This window comes from Dendrobates tinctorius, unplaced genomic scaffold (genome assembly GCF_039654945.1).
Source record: "Dendrobates tinctorius isolate UK_male_01 unplaced genomic scaffold, ASM3965494v1 ptg000046l, whole genome shotgun sequence".
NCBI classification, from domain to species: Eukaryota; Metazoa; Chordata; class Amphibia; order Anura; family Dendrobatidae; genus Dendrobates; species Dendrobates tinctorius.
In genome coordinates this window covers 8,123,329-8,147,834 of record NW_027361714.1, presented here as the reverse complement: position 1 = coordinate 8,147,834, position 24,506 = coordinate 8,123,329, and the positions used below count along the sequence as shown (strand labels likewise).

General features: G+C 43.0%; 1 protein-coding gene across 1 annotated transcript in view; it reads left to right on the top strand.

The window, feature by feature from the left end:
* SYTL3 (synaptotagmin like 3) overlaps positions 1–24,506 on the top strand; it is a 185,505-nt gene that overhangs the window by 88,232 nt on the left and 72,767 nt on the right. The window contains exons 7-10 of the mRNA XM_073575690.1: positions 5,539–5,663; positions 6,600–6,737; positions 11,660–11,838; positions 14,870–14,972. Coding sequence (XP_073431791.1) covers positions 5,539–5,663; positions 6,600–6,737; positions 11,660–11,838; positions 14,870–14,972 — 545 coding nt within the window. The remainder of the gene's footprint in view (positions 1–5,538; positions 5,664–6,599; positions 6,738–11,659; positions 11,839–14,869; positions 14,973–24,506) is intronic.

Sequence of the window (24,506 nt, the reverse complement as noted above, 5' to 3'; positions counted from 1 at the left end):
GTCGCAGTTATTTTGGCTAATGTTTGTGCAACCAAGTATTAGGCTCAGGGTGCCAATACTTTTGTCTAGCCCATTTTTGGAGTTTTGTGTGAAATGATCAATGTTTGCTTTTTGCTTCATTCTCTTTTGTGTTTTTTCATTTAAGACAAATTAAATAAAGATAATACCAAAGAATTTGTGTTTGCAATCATTTTCAGGAAGAAACTGAGCATTATCTGACAGAATTGCAGGGGTGTCAATACTTTTGGCCACAACTGTATACAGTATAAGTAGGTTGCTTACCTAGGAGCACGGGTAGCCAGGTCCAAGGCGGCGACCCCGACGCGCGTTTCACGCCTACTACGGGCGCTTTCTCAAGGGGAGTGAGGACTATATGTGAACTGGACCTTTTTATAGCATAATGACGCAATCACACATGCGATCACGTGGTGAAAATGATGATAAAGCTTTTTTTATGGTGTTCACTAAAGGGGTTAACAAATGTGACAGTTTTTTAGGTCTGGTCATTAAGGACGCGGCAATTCCAAATATGTGTACTTTTGTTGTTTTTTTTTCATTCAAATATTTATTTAGTGATAGAATATTGATTTTTTTAAATTTTTTAAAATATTTTTACAATTATTTTAATTATTTTTTTACCGTATTCTAATTTTTACACTTTGACCCACTATGGGACAATCATTTTTGCAGGCTTATCGCTTCTATAGCATGTAGATCTGCATGCCATATAAGCTGTCAGCGCTGCACTCTGTGCACACTGACAACAGAGACTTCCTGACGTGCACTGCGCATGAGGAAGTTTCTCAGCTAAGGTAACCCGATGTCATCATGTCAACATCGGGTTACCATGACAGCGATCGGGACACCGCCTCACACCACGGGGTCTCCGATCCAAAGGCAGAGGGGCAGTCTGCCAGACCTCTGTCTGCTCCCGGAATGCTGCGATCGTGTTTGATCGCAGCATTTCGGGGGTTAAAGTGCCGGGAGCGGTCCGTGACCGCTCCTGGCACTTAGTGCGGATGTCAGATGTGAGAATCAAGGTGACACCCAGCCACCATCGGCTGCACACCAACCGTGTGCGTGGACGATCGCTATGACGTACTATACCGTCCATGGTCAAATTGTGCCGGGGCACATGGATGGTATAGTACGTCTAATGTCAGAAAGGGGTTAAGGTCAAAACTGGCTCCATCTCTAAGGGGTTAAAGCATTAAGGGGGTTTTACACTAAGCGATATCGCTAGCAATATCGCTAAAACGTCACTGGTTTTGTGACGTTATAGCGATATTGCTAGCGATATCGCTATGTGTGATACTTACCAGCGACCGGCTCCCCCGCTGTCCATCGCTGATCGCGCGAGAATGTCCGGCTCCATTTCTCGTCGGGCGCTTCCTGCTGAGACTTCCTGCTGTGACGACGAGCGACGCGTGGAGGCGGGCGGGAGGACATCAGGATCGCTGTGTGTGAATGGTAAGTATCGTGTGCTGCGTCGCTGCTGCATCGCTGTGAGGTCTTTCTGTATGAAAGCTCACTAGCGATCATTTAGCGATGCACCAGCGATCCTGACCGGGTGGGATCGCTGGTCGGATCGCTGGTGCATCGCTAAATGTAAAAGGGCCTTTAGTCTTTTCAGGTATGATTAAACAAATAAGGGAGGGGTTCGTTTATTTGTAAAACTGTCCCTAAAACCCATCCTATGTGATAATATATGTGAGGCCGATGAAAATGTAGATTTCCTGTTGGTGGAGATAAGAGGATGGTAGAATAATAAAACACTGATTGCAGGGGAGTATGGTTCCACATGGTAGACCATGCTGTTTGCCAGGGGTGTAAGGTCCAAAGTGGCAGACCACACTGCTATGCCAGGGGCGTACGATCCATAGTGGCAGACCATGCTGCGCTTGGGGCGTATGGTGCATAGTGGCGGACCATGCTGCTATGCCAGGGGTGTAAGGTCATTAGTGGCAGACCACGCTGCTCTGCCATGGGCGTATGGTCCGTAGTGACAGACCACGCTGCACCAGGGGTGTACAGTCCATAGTGGCAGACCACGCTGCGCCAGGGGCATATGGTCCATAGTGGCAGACCATGCTGCTGTTATGGGGCCAGGGAATCAGGAGAAGGATCGAACCTGCAAAAGTTGTGTGTTATGCCGCGCAGAGGATGTCTCAGTGTCTGCTCTGTTAAATCAGATGAAAGGAGGCTCCGCCTACTGCTCCGGTCTTCAGCAGAGCAGAGTGGTTGCTTACAACATGGTTTTATGAGGGATCGGTCCTGTTTAACTAATCTGATCTGCTTCTGCGAGGAGGTAAATTCCAGACTGAACCAGGGAAATGCAATGGATGTTGTCGTTTGACACTATGCCACACAAAAGGTTGGTATATAAGATGAGAAAATATGGTACTAAGGAAAAATTTGTAACTGTTTTAACAACTGGCTCACTGATAGGAAACAAAGGGTGGTTGTTCATGGAAAACACTTGGATTGGGTCACAGTTAACAGTGGGGTACCACATGAGTCAGTATTGTGCCCTCTCCTTTCCAATAAACGGTATTTATTAATGACCTTGTAGGGATCATACAGAATAGAATTATATATTTACAGATGATTCTAAATTCAGGGTAATCAACACAAAGGAGGATAATTTAATATTATAGAAGGATTTATGTAAGCTGGAGACTTGGGCTGGGAAATGGCAATTGAAATTTCGTGTATATAAATGTAAGGTCATGCACTTGGGCAAAGGAAATAAAATGTATAATTATGAACAAAATTGTAAAACACTGGGTAAAACGGTCATTGAAAAATACTTGGATGTATGGGTAGATGCAGAGCCAGCACAATGGGCAAGCACCTCCCTAGGGTGGTACCTCCTGCCTCTCCAAAGGGGTGCACTTTGGGAAAAAAAATTACATGGCTGAATAACTGCAACTGCCTGACCCCTTCCTCCGGCTGCAGACATTCAGCACAGTGACGGTGCTGTTTGGCAGCTCACCAGCGATCATGTAGTGAGGTACCGGAGATCGTGACAAGGTTGTATCGTCGGGATCGCTGGTGCATCGTTTAGTGTGACGGGGCCTTAAGTCACTGACACCGCTCACCCCTTTCTCTGTGTGCACTCCAACTGTCGCTCCCTCACTGCATTCAATTATATTTGTGTCTTTAAGACACAAATACACTGGATGTGAGCACTGCCCAGGACAGGAGCAGAGGAGCAGTAATCTGCTACCTGCTGTGCCAGGAACTCCAGCAGAATGTAGGATCCTTCTGGACTGCGACCTGTTGGAGATAAGGCACACAGTAATTTCATTGCTCCATCCAGCACCCACTGCTGCACCCACCAGAGGAGATGGCAGCCGTGGTGTACAGGGAGCCTGGATTAGGTGAGTATAAGCTTTTTATATTTTTCTTATTTAACTTTGCCAATAAATGGAGGCTATCACAATAGGGTCTGGCTATGGGGACATTATGAGGGATGGCTGTGGGGGCATTATGAGGGGCTAGATGTGGAAACATTATGAAGGGCTAGATGTGGGGACATTATGAGGGACTGAATATGGGGACATTGTGAGGGGCTTGATGTGGGGACATTGAGTGGCTTGCTGTATGAACATTATTGTGGGTCTGGATGTGGAGGCATTACGAGATCTGGATGTGGGGTCATTATGAGGGGCTGGATGTGAGGATATTATGAGGGGCTGGCTGTGTGGACATTATGGGGCCTGGATGTGGGATCATTATGAGGAGCTGGCTGTGGAGACCTTAAGAGGGGCTGGATGTAAGGACATTAAGAGGGGCTGGCAGTGTGGACATTATGAGAGGCTGGATGTGGAGGTATTAAGAGATCTGACTGAGGGGGCATTATGAGGGGCTGGTTGTGTGGACATTAGGGGGGCTGGATGTGGAGTCATTAAGAGGGGCTGATGTGGGGATCGTATAAGCTATTGGCTGTGAGGACATTATGAGGGGCTGGATGTGGTGGCATTATGAGGTCTGGCTGTAGGTACGTTTTGAGGGGCTGGATGTGGGGAAGTTATGAAGGACTGGATGTGGGGGTGTTATGAGATGTGGGTGTAGGTACGTTATGAGGAACTGGCTGTAGAGATGCTATGAGGGGCTAGATATGGGGACATTGTGAGGGTCTGGCTGTGTGGATATTATGAGGGGCTGAATGTGGAGGCATTATGAGTGTGCTGTGGGAACTATATGGGGGCTGGGTGTGGGGACATTATGAGGGGTAGGTTTGGGGGCATTATGAGGGGCTGGCTGTTAGGATATTATGGGAGGCTGGATGTTTGAACATTATGAGAGGCTGGCTATGTGAACACTGAGGGGCTGGCTGTAGGGACATTTTGAGGAGCAAGCTGTGGGGACATAATGAAGGACTGGCTATGGGGACATAATGAGGGGTTGGATGTGGGGGCATTATGAGACCTATCTGTGGGGGTGTTCTGAGGGGCTGGCTGTAAGTATAATATGAGGGGCTGACTGAAGGGACGTTATGAGGGGCTCGATGTGGGGCATAATGATGGGCTGGCTTGGTGGACATGATGAGGGGCTAAATGTGGGGGCATTATGAGGGGCTGGTGGTGGAGATGTTATGAGGGAAGGGGTGTGGAGATTTTATGAGAGTCTGGGTGTAGGGACGTTAGGAGGGGCTGCCTGTTTGGATATTATTAGGGGCTGAATGTGGGGGTGTTATGAGTGGCTGGCTGTGGGGTTATTATGAGGGGCTAGATGCAGGGACATAATGAGTGACTGGATGTGGTGGCATTATAATGGGCTGGCTGTTGGGACATTATGAGGGGCTGATGTGGGGACAATATGCAGAGCTGATGTGGGGGAATTGTGAGGAGCTGCCTGAGAGTACATTATGAAGGGCTGATGTGGGGACATTATGAGGGGCTGATGTGGAGATATTATGCGGGGCTAATGTGGGGGCATTGTGAGGGGCTGGATGTGCGGATATTAAGAGACACTGCTCCACTCCTTCACTTGGACCTCCGACTCCTGGTTCAAGAGGTTTTTTTTATTCTATGTTATTTTAAGTCATTTTCTTATCCACATTTGTTTGCAGGGCAATTGTCCTGCTCTTACCCCATTTTGATACTTTTTGCAACCTCCTATCCCTTACTACGGTCATTTTACAGCACCAAAGTTCAGGCTCCTATTGACTTATATGGGATTTGGATCTGGGGTCAAGTTTGGATACCTGAACCGAAATTTGGACTCAAGTTCATCTGAAATTGAACTTCCACAGGTCTGCTCATCCCTACTAAGCACCCTATATTATTTTTATGCACTATTGCTATTTACTTATTTATTTATTTCCTGACAGGGTATTTGCTTATTATGTTTTTATTTTGGGTTTTGACTGTTTAGTGGCCAGTGTGAACATGCACCAACTTGCTGCATGCGCACCAACTTATATTTCAGTTTATTTAGATCTTTTATATTTCACAACTGCAGAAACTATAAAAAATGTTTAAGACGAAAATGTGCATGGATTATTATTGACTCATTTATTTTTCCCATTAGAAATTTCCAAGTCACAGAATGATGTGACTGATAAATGTTACCTAAGCACAGATTATGGGAAGAGTGCAGAAAGAAGAAAGGAAAGGAGAAGTCATTCAGATACTGCTATCCATATAGCCAGTGAGGTATTAATTAAAGGACATATTTGGACATGAATTATGAAGGCAGCATGTATTCTTTGGCCTCTTTACACCTGTTAAAAGGGAATTCGCCACATTGAATATTTTGTTGTATTGATGAGCAGAAGACACTAAGCCGATTTATAGATAGTTTTGTTGGAACAGATTCAGTAAGGTTGCATTCAGTGCTGTTTTTTTTCCCATCGACGCAAGGAAATTGATGGACCTCAATATACTGTAAGTAAATGGGATCTATTGATGGCCATCGTCTGTCAGATGCAGCAGAGAGACTTAGTTGTGTTTTATTGATAGAAATTGATATAAATCCTTGATTTACAGCCTTTTCTGTATAAATGTGCATATAGAGATAACTGTCAATCACTGTGAAGTACTGCCCACTAGACATATAAACGCAGAGGAGCAATTACCTAAAGAGGATCTGCACGATTTTGCAAGTTAAAGTAAAGACATAGCAGTAATGGCACTGTAATACAGATTAAATAGATACCTTTGGTGAAGAAATCTGCTGTTACCAGGAACTCAATATGCATACTTGCCGCCAACCGCAATGACGGCAAAATTTCAAACCGGAGGCAGGTCACTGAAAAAGCCGAGATTTGTCTTTTAAACACCGGATGCAGGCAGAAGGGTCAAGGCAGGAGCAGAAGACTCAAAGCACAGTCCTAACCTTGGGCACCAGAATACTTGAAATGCAGATTTAAAAAGAACCACAGAGAGGATTTTTTCATCTAATGTATTGATTTAATCTGTATAACAGCGCCACTACTACCTTTGCTTTAATTTGCAAAATCATGCTAATTTAATCTAATTAATGATTTCCACAAAAAATATTTTAAAATATTTTGGCTACTCTTGTTCTATAACATGCTGTTAACAGCAAATTTATTATTATTATTATTATATCATATTTTTTTATCACAGCTAGAAAAGTCCAAAAGTCTTCACGAGCTTATTCACAAAGCCAGAGAGGAAGTACAAGAAATCAGAAATTATCCAAGTCAAAAGACAAAAGAGACTGATGACCCAAACAAGACAATGTTCTTTGGGAGTTTGAAAAGGGTATTGTATATGTAGACATTTGTAAATTATAAATCAATGTAAACCTTTATACCGTACTTAACAAGTATTTAGGAAAATATGTTTATGATATGACACTGCAGGTCATGGTAGCATGTTTGGGCCATGTAGGCTGCTCACAGTAACATGATAAACATGTGACCTGGAGTTGTCGTGTTGAAAACGGCTCCTGAGACACTTTAGAGAAATGGCCGTGCCACTGGTTACACCACCAAATCAATGTAATGCTGAAATGTTTGTTTACCTGGAATGAAGAGTTGAAGCATCCGGTTGCAATGCATTATGCCCCACACAACATCATAAGGCATTTGCACTACATTGGGATTTGAACTAGATGTGCAGCTACCAGTGTTCCATTGACCTCACACCACTAGTTTCAAAGGCTAACATGGAGAAAAGCAAGATGGTTGTGTTGATTGCAATGGAAATTTGTTTTTTTTCAGCTATGAGTCCCACTTTTGTCTTGGATGCAATGATAATCGTAAAAAGGTATGGAAGCTATGTAGGTAATGCCATTAAGAGACCTTCACAAGGGAACATCACACTGATCCTACTCTCAGGTGACACTGAAAATTGTGGAGCGGCATAATGTAGGGAGCCGTACTCCTCTAGTCTTAATTCGAGTTCAATAAGAGCTCAGTGTTAGGATGGAGTCACACTAGCGATTTTAAAATCGATTTGATTTTGATACAGGAGAGTCGGAAGAGCGTAATGCAAGTGTCATGCATTTTTTACACGAGTACAATCTGATTTTTCACACCTAGCATCCGATTTACATCAGAGTGTAGTGTGATTGCTATCTGATTGAAATGCAATTTTATAACATGAGCTTTTAAATACAGCAATTCTCTATCATTTACACACCATTTTCAACTGAAATATTCTTTAAAAAAACACACACATATATATATATATATATATATATATATAATAGATAGATTGATTAAAAGCCAGCAAATGATCTGCCACGTACAGTATAATCACAGAGTGACAGGTTAGAATAGATAGAATAGATATATACACATAGAATAGATGTATATATATATATATATATATATATATACTGTATATGTCAGTGACACACACATATGTATACACTGCCTTTTTTTTATTTGAAATAATAATTTTCTCCTTCAAACTTTGCTTTTGTCAAAGAATGCTCCCTTTGCAATAATTACTGCATTTCAGACCTTCCTTAGGCATTCTAGCAGTTAATCTGCTGAGGTAATCTGGATAAATTTCACCCCATGCTTCCAGAAGCCCCTCCCACAAGTTGGTTTGGCTTGCTGGGCACTTTTTGCGTACCATACAGTCAAGTTGCTCCCAGAACAGCTCAATGGGGTTGAGATCTAGCGACTGCGCTGGCCACTCCATTACAGATAGAATACCAGTTACCTGCTTCTTCCCTAAATAGTTCTTGCATAATTTGTAGGTGTGCTTTGGGCCATTGTCCTGTTGTAGGATGAAATTGGCTCCAATCAAGCGCTGTGCACAGGGTATGGCATGGTGTTGCAAAATGGAGTGATAGTCTTCCTTATTCAAAATCCCTTTTACCTTGTACAAATCTCCCACTTTACCAGCACTAAAGCAACCCCAGACCATCACATTACCTCCATCATGCTTGACAGATGGCGTCAGGAAATCTTCCAGCATCTTTTCAGTTGTTCTGCGTCTCACAAATGTTCTTCTGTGTGATCCAAACACCTCAAACTTTGATTCGTCTGTCCATAACACTTTTTACCAATCTTCCTCTGTCCAATGTCTGTGTTCTTTTGCCCATATTAATCTTTTCCTTTTATTAGCCAGTCTCAGATATGGCTTTTCTTTGCCACTCTGCCCTGAAGGCCAGCATCCTGGAGTCGCCTCTTCACTGTAGACGTTGACACTGGCATTTTGCGTGTACTATTTAATGAAGCTGCCAGATGAGGACCTGTGAGGCATCGATTTCTCAAACTACAGACTCTAATGTACTTGTCTTGCTGCTCATTTGTGCAGTGGGGCTTCCCACTTCTCTTTCTACTCTGGTTAGAGCCTGTTTGTGCTCTCCTCTGAAGGGAATAGTACACACCGTTGTAGGAAATCTTCAGTTTCTTGGCAATTACTCGCATGGAATAGACTTCATTTCTAAGAACAAGAATAGACTGTCAAGTTTCACATGAAATTTCTTTTTTTCTGGCCATCTGGAGGGTTTAATGGAACCAACAAATGTATTGCTCCAGATTCTCAGCTAGCTCAAAGGAAGGTCAGGTTTATAGCTTCTCTAATCAGCCAAACTGTTTTGAGCTGTGCTAGCATACTTGCACAAGGGTTTTCAAGGGTATTCTAACCATCCACTAGCCTTCTTACGCAGTTAGCAAACACAAAGTACCATAGAAATCACTGGAGTGATGGTTGTTGGAAATGGGCCTCTATACACCTATGAAGATATTGCATTACAAACCAGATGTGTGCAGCTAGAATAGTCATTTACCACATTAAGAATGTATAGGGTATTTCTGAATCATTTAATCTTAGCTTCATTGGAAAAAACTGTGCTTTTCTTTCAAAAATAAGGAAATTTCTAAGTGACCCTAAACTTTTGAACGGTAGTGTATTAGCAGGAATGGGTGGTCATCTGTAGGTCTGAAGAGTCCTGATATCCTGTCAGACACAACTTTAATTTTTTCTCCTGGAAGACAGCACATTTCTCTTGAGGTTATATCGGGTCTGCAGATAGCGGCCTCTGTTCTTCTCAGCAGGGAATCCCCCATGACCACAACTCTCCTTTTCTTCTTCACAACATTTTTCTTTCTCCATCCAGGAGGACTCTGAGGACGTACAAGGTTATTCTTTTTGGGTAAAGTCTTTGTCTTGATGTATATATTTATCGTTCTCCTGCGTGAGAGCCTGGAACTGGTTCCTGAGCAGTATGGGTGCTGACTGCCTCCCGATCCTCCTGCTTCTCTGTCACATACTTCCATTTATCTGCTTCTTCGGGTACACTTCTAATTTCTTCTCTTTCAGTAACATGAAGAGATAATTCTGCTCTGTCTAAGAACACTTCACTTTCCATAATGATTTTCAGTGTAGCTAACCACCCTTCTAGAGTTTGGCTTTTCCACTGGTAAGTCTGTGAACATGTAGCAAGAAATGCAGCTAACCAAATGGCTCCTGGCCTCTTCCATGTCCTTATTGTTAAAGAGATATGAAAGCGTTGAAAAAAGTGCAAAATTTTGTGCGCCAGTATGCAAATTCTCACCTCAGGACTCCTCCCCTGGTTTACCGATGTCCTCCTTTCAGCTGCAATGGCCAAATCCAGTGTTCTTTGAGCTCACAGAGATGCTTCTCTTATCCCAGAATGCACTGGGAATATGAAATTGTCTCCTCAGGACTCCTCCCATGGTTTACTGATGTCCTCCTTTCAGCTGCAATGGCCAAAATCCGGTGTTCTTTGACCTTGTGGAGACTCTTCACTTAGCACCTGGATCACCTCCCTCGTCTCTCCAAGGAGTGCGGTGTCGTTAACTGCTGCGTGTCCATGGTCGGATTGGGTGAGGCTTCAAGTCACGCCCATCCAGGTCTAATTTGGGCTTTGGCACAGTGATTCCACCACCCAGCCCGTTACACTATCACTCAATAAAAGTAAAAGGCCCTACCGATCAAGCACACATTTTATCAATGGTGCATGAGATTTGTAGATTGGATTAACTAACCTAATAGATAGAAATTAGGCTGTAATTTGAGACATGCCACCAGACTGGGCATCGCGGTTGGATTACTGACCATGGACTACGCTGCTGTGAACCCAGTCTTATGTAAGGGGATTCCACAGGGACTATCTGAAGCAAACTACAATGCAATTCATATGAACTGGATTTTCAAAACTCCTATCACACTTTGCTGAAAATAAATGCAAATCTGTCGCATGCTCTATTCTGCTTCAGAAAATCTTACAGATTTTATAGCTTGTAATATATGGTCCAATCATGCTAAGGCTGCACTTACGCATTATGTTTTTGCTTCAATTTTCAAAAATTGTGGCAAATGTGCTGTGTTTTTACCGGGGCAACAAAAATTTACTGAGGCCTCAACCTGTGAGCGCAGCATAAAATTCACTCACAATCTGATGAAAATAATACAAGTGGGAAACACATTTTTATGATATTACGTGGTATGGGAGTATAGGTTTTCAAAATCAATACTTTCATCAATATATCAGAAGGTATAGAGGAGCAAAGAATTTTAATTTAACCAATTATAACTCTCAATTTACTCTAATCAACTTGATAACACATTTAATAGATTATCATTTATTAAACATACTGTAATTACTACTTAATCTTAATTTTTATTTTTCATTATTATAGCACCATTTATTCCATTGCTAAAGGATCTCATAACTAGAGTTGAGCGAATATCTTCGGCTCCCCGCTTAATAGGGAAGCTATGGCGCTTGCCAAATAAGCTACAGCGGGAACCCGGCATCCCGGATCTCGCCAGCTGAACAGCTGATCGGCGCTGCAGCTGCATGTGTCGCAGCTGTGTCACAGTCACAGCACATGAATGGAGAGTCTGTGTGTTGGGCTCTCCATGCATGTGCTGTGACAGTGACACAGCCGCGACACATGCAACTGTGGCGGCGATCAGCTGTTCAGCCGGCGTAATCCAGGAAGCCGGGTTCCCGCTGTAGTTTATTTGGCAAGTGGCTATAGCTTGCCGAATGAGCGGGGAACCGAAGATATTCGCTCAACTCTACTCATATCCTTGTAGCACATAGTGTAAATGCAGCCCCAGAAATTTCCCAATGCCTAAATTCATGAGGTCCACTCTTCTGTATTTGACCCATAAGCTACATAAATGATGATTAATATGTTGGACAATGTACTTGAACAACAAGGAAGTTCTGAATTCTGGATCTTTTTCAGGCTAGCATGACCAGCATCAACAGTGTTGGCACTGATGTGGGCAGTGTTGACAATGGCAACGTAACTGGAGAAATCGAACTTGCCATTTCTTATAACCTGAAGACATGCACACTGGAGATTTCAATCAAAGCATGTAAAAACCTAGCTCATGGGGAAGAGAATAAGAAGAAATGTAATCCGTAAGAAGTATCCTTACACGCTATGTACTGCTCAATGGTCCCGCGCTGAATATTTCTATATATGAACTGTATTAGTAATGAAGTCAACAAGCAAAAAATAGGGTTACAATTAGGTCTTTTACTAGAGATGAGCAAATCGATTTGATACAAATTTGCTTTGAACAAATTACCTTAAATGGCTTCTTACACATTTTTTGGTAAATCTGGACAGTGAGAGGACTTCACAACTCACAGCTGAGCCATAAAGATACAGAGTAGAAGCCATAAAACACCAAAGAAACTGTACAGTGTGTGACAGCACAACAGTGAACAAGATTAATGTGTGAAAAACAAGCTGTTAGTTACCATCCATTTATTAAAGCACCACTCTAGCGAGTTTTTCTTCAGAGCTGGTGTGGCACTTTAAAAGTGAGCCCCTTGCCCCCAGTCATATACTCACCCTCTGGCATCTTTACCATTTTTTGGCCCCGCTCCAGTCCTGTTATGCCATCTTAATGAGCACAGCTTTTGACTGGCCGGAAGTAAGAAGCTACAGTTACAGTAGGTCCATATATATTTGGACAGAGACAACATTTTTCTAATTTTGGTTCTAGACATTACCACAATGAATTTTAAACAAAACAATTCAGATGCAGTTGAAGTTCAGACTTTCAGCTTTCATTTGAGGGTATCCACATTAAAATTGGATGAAGGGTTTAGGAGTTTCAGCTCCTTAACATGTGCCACCCTGTTTTTAAAGGGACCAAAAGTAATTGGACAGATTAAATAATTGTAAATAAAATGTTCATTTCTAGTACTTGGTTGAAAACCCTTTGTTGGCAATGACTGCCTGAAGTCTTGAACTCATGCACATCACCAGACCCTGTGTTTCCTCCTTTTTGATGCTCTGCCAGGCCTTCACTGCGGTGGTTTTCAGTTGCTGTTTGTTTGTGGGCCTTTCTGTCTGAAGTTTAGTCTTTAACAAGTGAAATGCATGCTCAATTGGGTTGAGATCAGGTGACTGACTTGGCCATTCAAGAATATTCCACTTCTTTGCTTTAATAAACTCCTGGGATGCTTTGGCTTTATGTTTTGGGTCATTGTCCATCTGTAGTATGAAACGACGACCAATCAGTTTGGCTGCATTTGGCTGGATCTGAGCACACAGTATGGCTCTGAATACCTCAGACTTCATTCGGCTGCTTCTGTCCTGTGTCACATCATCAATAAACACTAGTGACCCAGTGCCACTGGAAGCCATGCATGCCCAAGCCATCACACTGCCTCCGCCGTGTTTTACAGATGATGTGGTATGCTTTAGATCATGAGCTGTACCATGCCTTCGCCATACTTTTCTCTTTCCATCATTCTGGTAGAGGTTGATCTTGGTTTCATCTGTCCAAAGAATGTTCTTCCAGAACTGTGCTGGCTTTTTTAGATGCTTTTTAGCAAAGTCCAGTCTAGCCTTTTGATTCTTGATGCTTATGAGTGGCTTGCACTGTGCAGTGAACCCTCTGTATTTACTTTCATGCAGTCTTCTCTTTATGGTAGATTTGGATATTGATACGCCTACCTCCTGGAAAGTGTTGTTCACTTGGTTGGCTGTTGTGAAGGGGTTTCTCTTCACCATGGAGATTATTCTGCGATCATCCACCACTGTTGTCTTCCGTGGGTGCCCAGGTCTTTTTGCATTGATGAGTTCACCAGTACTTTCATTCTTTCTCAGGATGTACCAAACTGTAGATTTTGCCACTCCTAATGTTGTAGCAATTTCTCGGATGGGTTTTTTCTGCTTTTGCAGCTTAAGGATGGCTTGTTTCACCTGCATGGAGAGCTCCTTTGACTGCATGTTTCCTTCACAGCAAAACCTTCCAAATGCAAGCACCACACCTCAAATCAACTCCAGGCCTTTTATCTGCTTAATTGAGAATGACATAATGAAGGGATTGCCCACACCTGTCCATGAAAGATTGTCCAATTACTTTTGGTCCCTTTAAAAACAGGGTGGCACATGTTAAGGAGCTGAAACTCCTAAACCCTTCATCCAATTTTAATGTGGATACCCTCAAATGAAAGCTGAAAGCCTGAACTTCAACTGCATCTGAATTGCTTTGTTTAAAATTCATTGTGGTAATGTCTAGATCCAAATTTAGAAAAAATGTTGTCTCTGTCCAAATATATATGGACCTAACTGTATGCCACTGAACGAGGCTCTATTAGATTTATATAGAAAAGTGACCACCGCGCCCCTCCATGGAACACTGGAGCTGCCCGGAAGGTCGTTTTCTCCAGAAACTGAAGGGAGCAACGCTGGAAAATGATGAAAGCGGCCGCATAGAGGTTCCGACATTGGGCAGGGGACTTACATTTAAAGCACCACTCCAGTGGTGCAATAAAAAAACACTGGAGTGTCGCTTTAAGATGACTTTGACATTACTAAACTGTGTTTGCGTTAAAGAGTTGTTACAGCCCTAGAGATTGAAATGAATAGAAGAATATTTATGCTTAAAGAGAACCTGTTGTGAGAAAAAATGCAGATATGGGTACAATCTTCAAGTTCATTGCGTTATTAACCTGCCGGCGCCCGCACTTAGCTGACCGCTGTGGAGAGAAAATGAACTTGATTCCCTCCTCCAGCGTTCTGGCTTCAATCACAGGGACGGCACCGGAGTGGGATCAGTCACCACTCTAAGTATACAAAGTGGCGGCTGTCACCACACTCCTGGCCCTGACTGAAAGCTGCCCCCAATGAAGATCCAATGTCCGAGGGAGCCGTTACAGCCACTGCTCACTATACTTAAAGAGATGACTGAACCTGTGCCGGCGCCGCCCCTGTGACTGAAACCAGAATGCTGCTGGGGGGAATAAAGTTCATTTTCTCCACTCAGTATTCAGATGAATGCAGGCCTCAGGCAGGTTGATAACGCTATTAACTGGCAGATTAACCCCATATATGCAAGTTAATAACATTTTTTCTGGTGACAGGTTTCCCTTTAAGCGTCGTAGTATCTAAGTGCAAGTGTGCTTTTATAGTGTTTTCTTTTAATTTTAGGTACGTGAAGACATACTTACTTCCTGATAAATCTCCAATCAGTAAAATGAAAACTAGTATTAAGAAAAATACAGTTGACCCATCATTCAATGAATGTTTGAAGGTAAATTGCACTATATGAGAAATGACAACATATATGACTCTTCGATAATGTTTATGCCATCCAGTATCTATGGTACTGTGTTAGCTATTTGTAAGTCCAGTGTACTTTATGTTGTGTGATGTCATTTTTATGAATGAGTGGCTAAAAGATGCAAACTTTCAATATATCCTAGGTCGTTTCCTCAGGCATACTAATTATGTAAGAAGTAATATATTCTTGAAATACTCCTGAATTCTAAATGTGTCATGTTTTCTCATCCTTGATATCAGCAAAGCAATCTGGCACTTCACACCTTGTAGATAAGAAAGGACCAGGAGACCTCAATTCTTTGCAAATAGTGGCTGCTGGAGACCAAAATCTTCCTGGAGATTTTGGCCAGGATTCATCAAGGCTGGCATTGTTTACACCAGTCTTGATAAGGTGGCATGGTGGAGTCAGAGGTAGAGCTGAGCGAAACTGTTGGGTTCGTAATCAAACATCAAAAGTTACGCCTCCCCGCCCACACTTTTTCAGGTATATGACAGCTAAAGCAGACCTCTGGGGGCTGGTATTCTCAGGCTGGGAATATATCGCACCCCCCCAAGCCTAAAACATCTGCTCTTAGCAGCCTCAGAAAAGGCACATCTATTAGATGTGACAATTCTGGCAGTTTGCTCGGTTCTTCACACTTGCCCTGGTGCAGTGGCAAGTGGGGTAATACTTGAGGGGTTGATGTCACCTTTGCATTGTCAGGTGACATCAAACCTAGAGGTCAGTAATGGAGAGGCATCTATAAGACGCCTTCAATAATCCATTTGCTCATTGGTCTAGCTCTGCTACATCTAGATGGCAGGCTGCATTGCTGCATGATGCGACTATACAGCCTCCCATCCAACAGAAACACTGAGCAGTGTATGCTACCGCTACTCAGTATCTCGTGGTGTACTGCTATGGCCTGACTGACATCACCTCGAGCTTGAGAAAGTTCTCACGCTAGCAGTGCCATCAGAAAGGTCCTGGGAGTTCACAGCTAATGAACTTGGTTCAACTCACTGATGTCAGCGCAAGCGCCATTGGAAGAGCTCTAACGGCGCTCGTGCTGACATCAGTGAGTTGAACTGAATTAATTGGCTGTGAACTCCAAGGAACTTTTTGACAGCATTTTCTCATTCTTGCGGTGATGTCAGTCAGGTCATACCATTGAGTATGTCAAACTTAATTAGAATAAAATAGATACAACCAATAAAATTGTAAAGGGAGACTGGACACCAGAAAATCATTTTATTCCAAAACCTCATTACATAACCAGAAGTATACATGCACTATATAAAAAGACACATACAGTGGCAATAAAAAGGATTTTGTCACCCACTAATTGTGCAAGTCCTCCCAATTAAAAAGATGAGAGAGGCCTGTAATTGACATCATATGTAGACCACAACTATGAGAGTCAAAATGATAAAACAAATCCAGAAAATCACCTTGTCTGATTTGGCAAGATTTATTTTTCAAATTAGGGTAGAAAATAAGTATTTGGTCACGAAAAACATGCAAGATTTCTGGCTCTCACAGACCTGTAACTTGTTCTTTAAGGCCGGAGTCACACTACAGCGAGATACGACCGAGTCTCGCAGGTTAAAACCAAGCTCTGGCACCAGGACTCCAGAGCGGAGCGTGCAGCTCCATGTATTGCTGTGCGGCTGCACACTCCGCTCCGGAGTGCCGGCGCCAGAGCTTGGTTTTAACCTGTGAGACTCGGCCGTATTATGCTGTGTGTGATCCCGGCCTAACAGGCTCCTCTGTCCTCCACTCATTGCCTGAAGTAATGGCACCTGTTTGAACTTATCAGTATAAAAGACACCTGTCCCCACCTGTCAACACCTAATGCGAGAGACTTGTGCGAGTTTCTCGCATCACACACAGTAGTGTGAGCGTGACCTAAACTTCACTATGGTGAAGACCAAAGAGCTGTCAAAGGACACCAGAAACAAAATTGTAGCCCTGCACCAGGCTGGGAAGACTGAATCTACAATAGGCAAGCAGCTTGGTGTGATGAAATCAACTGTGGGAGCAATAATAAGAAAATGGAAGACATACCAGACCACTGATAATCTCCCTCGATCTGGGACTCCACGCAACACCTCACCCCGTTGGGTCAAAAGGATCACAAGAACGGTGAGCAAAAATCCCAGAACCACATGTGGGGACCTCCTGAATGATCTGCATGGAGCTGGGACCACCGTAACAAAGGCTACCATCAGTAACACACTACGCCGCCAGGAACTCAGATCCTGCAGTGCCAGAGGTGTCCCCCTGCTTAAGGCTAAGTTCACATTTGCGTATATGTGCACAGCGTATATCTGCATGTGTAAACGCATGCAAAAACGCATGCTGATGCAGCCTTTTTTGTATCTGAAACACCAGATCCTAATGCTAATTGAAGCCAAGATCAAATCAAGAGCATTCATTGATAAAACATTTTCTTTAGTTCATATATAGAATAAAAGACTTTTTTGTGTCTTACAAAAAGGTGCAAGAAAAAAAGGAAGAAAATAAGGCTCCCATTAAAGTCAATTTTGCTGCATGGCTCTGGACCAAGGGACTACAATTCATGAAAAATAACAATCAACTTCACAATAGTTAACCCCACAGACATGTTATGGTGCATAAAGTCACTCACTATGGCTACCACCGCCAAATAAATATCACTGTCAAAAAGGGCACCAGACACTATTATGTGAGGCTGTGAACACCTATTGAGGCCTAACAGCTACTGTCAATTGGCTGAAACAGTAATAAAGTCTAAAAGCTGTATACGCATGAGGATTACTCCCAACCAGCTCCAACAAATCAAACTACAAGTGTCTGTCTCATCAATAGAGTCACAAGGGCCATTACGTGGATCCTAGCAGCGTTTGGTATGCATAAAGTAGCCCCGTCCTCCAGCCCCGACGCGTAGATCCTGCAGTGCCAGAGGTGTCCCCCTGCTTAAGGCTAAGTTCACATTTGCATATATGTGCGCAGCGTATATCTGCATGTGTAAACGCATGCAAAAGCGCATGCTAATGCAGCGATTTTTATCTGCATCAGCTTACGCTTGATGCCAAAAAACGCAGCGTTTGCATGCGTTTGCGTTATTTATGCAAGGACAATGCTTTTCCAGGAGAATTTCCTTGATACAAGCCACGTCCAATCGGGGTGTCTCATGGAAATTCTTTATATAGACCCTTGTACAGATGAAATCCTCAACTTTTGCTGCTGTATCCAGCTGCAAGATGGATCATGGCATGGAGAGCTTCTATCATAATCTGGATTTGAACTTGCAATTGGCTGTTGCTGTGGTCTGTGAAGAAGAAAGAAGAAGAGAAAGACGGAGAAGACGTCGCCGTCGCTACTGGCAACACCCCATCGTTGAAGTCCGAGAGAGCCGTGGAGCCTACCACTCGTTGTATACCGAGCTGCGTGCAAACCCTCAGAAGTTTTTCGACTACACGAGGATGTCGGAACAGAGCTTTGATGACATGCTGCCACATGTCCGAGGATCCATCACCAGGCAGGACACACAACTACATCGAGCAATTCCTGCTGAGGAACATCTGTTGGTGACCCTCAGGTACGTAATTTTGAAAGAGAAACACCTGTCATAATATTATTGTTATACAAGCCATGTACTGATTTTTTTTCCCAATTTCCGCAGATTCCTGGCTACCGCAGAGACCTTATCATCTCTACATTTCCGTTTCCGGATTGGAGTGTCCACGCTTTCTGGGATTGTTGTAGACACCAGCAGGGCTTTATGTGACGTTGTGCGTGAGGAATTCCTCCCCCATCTAACAACTGAACCCTGGCTGGAAAATGCTGCAAAATTCAAAGACTGAGGGCTGTGGACGGCAAACACATTCGGATTAGGAAACCTGCTGGAAGGGGATCCAAGTATTTCAATTACAAAAAATATTTTTCTATTGTTCTCATGGTGATTGCAGATGCTGAGTGTTGATTTGTTGCCGTGGACGTTGGCTCATTTGGATGAGGAAATGACTCGCAGGCTTTCAAAAACTCTGACATGGCAAATGTTTGTATGGGAATAATTTTAATTTTCCACAGCCACGACCTCTTCCGAACACTGAAGGACCACCAATGCTAGTTGTTGTGGTTGGGGATGAGGCATTTCAAATGTGTGCCAACCTGATAAAACCATAGTCAAGTTGGGACTTTAATCACACCAAGCATATTTACAACTACAGACTGACAAGGGCACAAGGAACTATGGAGTGTGCCTTTGGTTTGCTGGCATCTAAATGGGAACACCCATCAATCTAAAAACTGAGACAATTGATGAGGCTGTGAAAGCATGTGTTGTTCTGCACAATTACATCCTGGCAAAAGAGCGACCCAACTTAGAACTTGATGAACCTGTTGCTACCACATTGAAAGATTACCAAGATCGCCTTCTGAGGACTACAGTGGAAGTTGCCCAAAATGAGGGATACATTTGCTACCTACTTTGTTTCAGATATTGGATGTGTGGCATGGCAAGACGAAATGGTTTAAGCCGCTAAAATGTACCTGTAATGTTATGTACCTGTAATGTTTGCTGACTTTAATAATAAAACACCTCTAGTGAAACACCCATTTCAAGTTACCTCAACAATACAATACACACATGTGTGTTTGCGGCGCATAAAGAGACAAAGAAAACAGTGATTGTGCAAACAGCAAATTTTTATTGAACAATAAAATCAGTAATTAGCTTTGAGGTATGTTGGAGGGTGAGATATTGTGGACATGGAGGGTGTGGAGCTGGGCTGAGTGGCTACCATGAGTAGATGACGAAGGGGTTCCAGGGGAAGGGCCTATAAAATGCATGGGGTCTGGGAGGTCATGAATGGGAGTAGACACATCAGGAGTGGAATCGTGGGAATGGAGATACACAATGGAAGGGAGAGACACATTGCAAGGGAGAGACAAATTATAAAACAGATGCTGACAACTTGTTGACAACTTTATCTTCCAAAAGGTAGAGGAGAAAAGAAGGGGAACTGCTACCTTGGATCTAATCCTTATAAACACGGAGGAAATGGTTGAGGAGGTAAAAGTAGCTGGGACCCTAGGAGGTAGCGACCATGCTATTTTAGAATTTTGGATAACTAGAGGAGGAAAACCTGTGAAAACTCAGATGTTAAGGTTAAATTTCAGAAAGGCAGATTTTAAGGGATTCAGAAAGAGAATTGGAGGGATCCAATGGCTGGATATCCTTAAGGACAAAAATGTCCAGGAAGGATGGGAAATCTTGAAAAATGAAATTCTCAAAGCACAATCGTTAACAATTCCGAAAAGAGGGAAGAATAGGAAGCATTTATGGAAACCAGGATGGATGAACATAGAACTTAAGCACATGCTAAAAAGGAAGAAAGAAATGTTTATAAAATGGAAAGAGGGAGGCATATCTAAAGAAGAATATAAGACTGTCTGCAGAACCTGCAGGGCATGAATCAGATTATCTAAAGCTGACAATGAATTGAGGCTTGCAAGAGACGTCAAAAGCAATAATAAAGGATTTTGGGGATATGTCAAAAGTAAAAGAAAAGTCAAAGATGCTATAGGATTTTTACAGGATGAAAATGATGAAATGGTAAGACAGGATGTTGAGAAGGCAGAACTTTTAAATTCCTATTTTGCATCTGTTTTCTCTCAGAAAGGAAATGTAACATCAACTGTTCTTCCCTGTCCTATTAAGGGAATAGAAGAATCCAAGATATCTATAAATTGAAAGATCGTGAGGAAACACTTAGCTAGCCTAAATGAATTCAAGTCTCCAGGTCCAGATGAATTACACCCCAGAGTACTGAAGGAGATAGCAGAAGAAATTTTTGAACCCCTCTCCATAATCTTTGAAAATTCTTGGAGAACAGGAGAAGTCCCAGAAGACTTGAGAAGAGCAAATGTTGTTCCTATCTTCAAAAAAGGGAATAAGGTGGACCCAGGCAACTATAGGCCAGTGAGTCTGATTTCTATACCAGGAAAGATCTTTGAACAAATTATTAAACAACATGTATGTCAATACCTGGATAAGAATGAAGTGATTAAACAGAGTCAGCATGGGTTTGTAACTAATAAGTCATGTCAGACTAACTTAATTTCCTTCTATGACGGAATCACTGATTGGGTGGATCAGGGAAATGCTGTAGATATAGTATATCTTGACTTCAGCAAAGCATTTGACAAAGTATCTCACACAATCCTTATTGAAAAAATGACTAGGTATGGAATGGACAAGGCAACTGTTAGGTGGATTCATAACTGACTTAGTGATCGGACCCAAAGAGTGGTTGTAAATAGCTGCACATCCAGTTGGAAGAATGTCTCAAGTGGGGTACCACAGGGCTCTATCCTGGACCCTGTATTGTTCAACATCTTTATCAACGATTTAGATGAAGGAATTGAGGCTACACTGATTAAATTTGCTGATGACACAAAGCTAGGAGGGATAGCTAATACTAGAGAAGAGAGAGAAGATTCAAAAAGATAGAAATAAACTGGAGCAGTGGGCAGCAACTAACAAGATGGTTTTTAACAGGGAAAAATGCAAAGTACTACATCTGGGCAATAAAAATGAAAAAAGCATATACAGAATGGGAGGAATAGGGCTAAGCAACAGCACATCTGAAAAAGACTTGGGTATACTAATAGATCTCAGACTGAATATGAGTCAACAGTGTGATGCAGCAGCAAAAAAGGCAAATGCAATTCTAGGATGCATTAACAGAAGCATTCAGTCTAGATCACGTGAAGTAATTATTGCCCTCTACTCCTCTTTGGTCAGACCTCATCTGGAATACGGTGTCCAGTTTTGGGCACCAAATTTTAAAAAAGACATCAACAAACTGGAGCAAGTTCAGAAAAGAGCGACCAGAATGGTGACCGGTCTGCAAACCCTGTCTTATGAGGAAAGGTTGCAGGATTTGGGAATGTTTAGCCTGCAAAAGAGAAGACTGAGAGGTGACTTAATAACTGTCTACAAATATCTCAAGGGCTGTCACATGGCAGAAGGATCATCTTTATTCTCGTTTGCACAAGGAAAGACTAGAAGCAATGGGATGAAGCTGAATGGGAGGAGAAACAGATTAGATATCAGAAAAAACTTTTTGACAGAGTGATCAATGAGTGGAACAGGCTGCCATGAGAGGTGGTGAGTTCTCCTTCAAAAGAAGTCTTCAAACAGAGGCTGGACAGATATCTGACTGGGATGATTTAGCGAATCCTGCTTTGAGCAGGGGGTTGGACCAGATGGCCCAGGAGGTCCCTTCCAACTCTACGATACTATGACACATTGGTAGGTGATGGTGGAGTTGGTTGGACAGTCTTGGAGTGACGTTTGGTGCTCCTAGTTTTCCTCTTCTGGTGGTGCTGAGCAGAGCTGGTACTGGGCATCTGTTTCCTGCTTTTTTCCTTGGGTGTGTGGGAGTGATGCAGGACTCGGCATGGTGGTGGCCTGAGGCTGGCATGCTGCAGGACTCGGCATAGTGGTGGCTTGAGCCTGGTGTGGTGCAGGACTCAGCATGGTGGTGGCTTAAGACTGGCATGCTCCAGACTTGACATCGTGGTGTAGCTTGGTAGTGGAGGAATAGCCCTGGTGTCCAACGGTGGTGGTGGAGGATAGGACGCCGTCTTCTGCCACTGCCCTTCTTGCCGTGTTGAAAATGCCATGTGTGGCTGCTGGTAGTACCGGGACTGCTGCATTGCCTGGCTGTAAGCAGCCTGGCAGGCCTGCATCACATTCAGCTGGAGTTCTTGCGTGAGGTTTTCCGACATGCCCCGCTCTATAGCAGAAAAAAATGTTGTGCCGGTCTCTGAAGGTGTGCTTCCAGGCGGTCAAGGAGTCGGTTGACTTCCTGGAAAAGTGTGTTCACATGGGTGAACTCACTTTCCAGTCTCTCTCCAATCACTTTCTGCCCATTCTGGAAGACCGAGCCTAAGTGATGAAACTCGGGCATGACTGGCCTGTCTCAGGCCCTCTGCCACTGGCGAGAAGACCCAAACAGTGGCAGAGGACTGGGAGAGGGGAAAACCTGTTGGACCGGCTGCCTGTTCCCCAGCCTGTGAAGCATGCCCACTTGCTGCATTGCTGGTGGATGACTGGGACTGTTCGGTGGCTGGTCAATGATGGGCTGCACAACAGAGGACGATCCAGAATCGGTGGTGCTGCTCCAGGTTCTGTGTGGAAAAGAAATTAAAAACATTACTGTAAAAAAAATAAAAATTTTAAAAGCGCCAACATATCCTGTGGAATAGAAAAATTCAGATGTTATACCATGGAATACAATGCAAAAATACTTACGTTCGATGAGCAACCGCAGGCCTCAGGAAGGGAGGTTATGATGGTATTTGTATTTGGAAATCTTTGGAGCAGCACCACTTCGAAGTAGGTTCTCCTCTCTCATGTCCCTATTGAAGCAATCCTTCATCGAACGCCAATGGACTTTTACTCTCTTCACTGTGAAGGGGGGAAAAAAGTTGTAAAACAATGCACCTTTTACAGGTTCACGGCTGCGTCAGATCACATTGCAATACTTACGAAAATCCTTTCTGACTTGTGGAGTGGCTTTGTTCCAATCATCCAACAGCAATCTGGCCACTTCTTCCCAGAGTTTTCGAATCACCACGGTGTCCGAGTGCTGCCGATCACGGGTGTCCCACAACGCTACTCGCTCTTGCACCAGCGTAATCAAGAGGTCATTATCAATGGTGGCTTCCTCACGTTGTGGAACCTTGAAGTCAAAGAAACACATTAGTCATATACTGTACTTGTAAAGATAAAACACTTAAACCAAAAACATTCAAAATTACTCCACCTGAGGAACTTGGGCCCGAGTCAACTGCTCCGGCTGTTCTGCACTGGAACTGTTCTGTAAAGAAAATACATGATTTTACCACATGGGTCATATTGACAGTCAATACATACCTATCAGTATAACAAATGTCCTCACTTCATCAGTCTCCTGTCCACTCTGGGAGGAATTCTGGTCTTCACTTGAGGACATCTTTGAAGAAGGCTGCAAGAGAGAGAAGTGAGTAAAGACTGCAGTGAGAGAGACAGAAACATAGAAAAGCAGAGTAAAACAAACGTATAAAAATACTCTGTTGTAAAGAAGTAACAGTAAACAGCAAGTGCCATTAAAAAGATGATAAAAAACAGGGTATTTGATTGATACGTTTTTTGCAAAAAATGTATACTAAGACGCTCTACCAAATGTCAAGGTAACCCATATCAGAGCAGTCCCTAACTGATGTATTTAAAAACCTGGTCATGTGTATAGTACCTATATGAGCCTTGTGGGCCATGCACATAAAGACCGTCCTCTATAGCGTGTCCACATCAGACATTACCTGTCTGAATCCTGCTCATATAGGTACTATACACAAGATCAGGTTTTTAAATACATTAGTTAGGGACTGCTCTGATTTGGGTTACCTTGACGTTTGGTAGAGCGGCTTAGGATACATTTTTTGCAAAAAACTTATCAACCAAATACCCTGATTTTTATCATCTTTTTG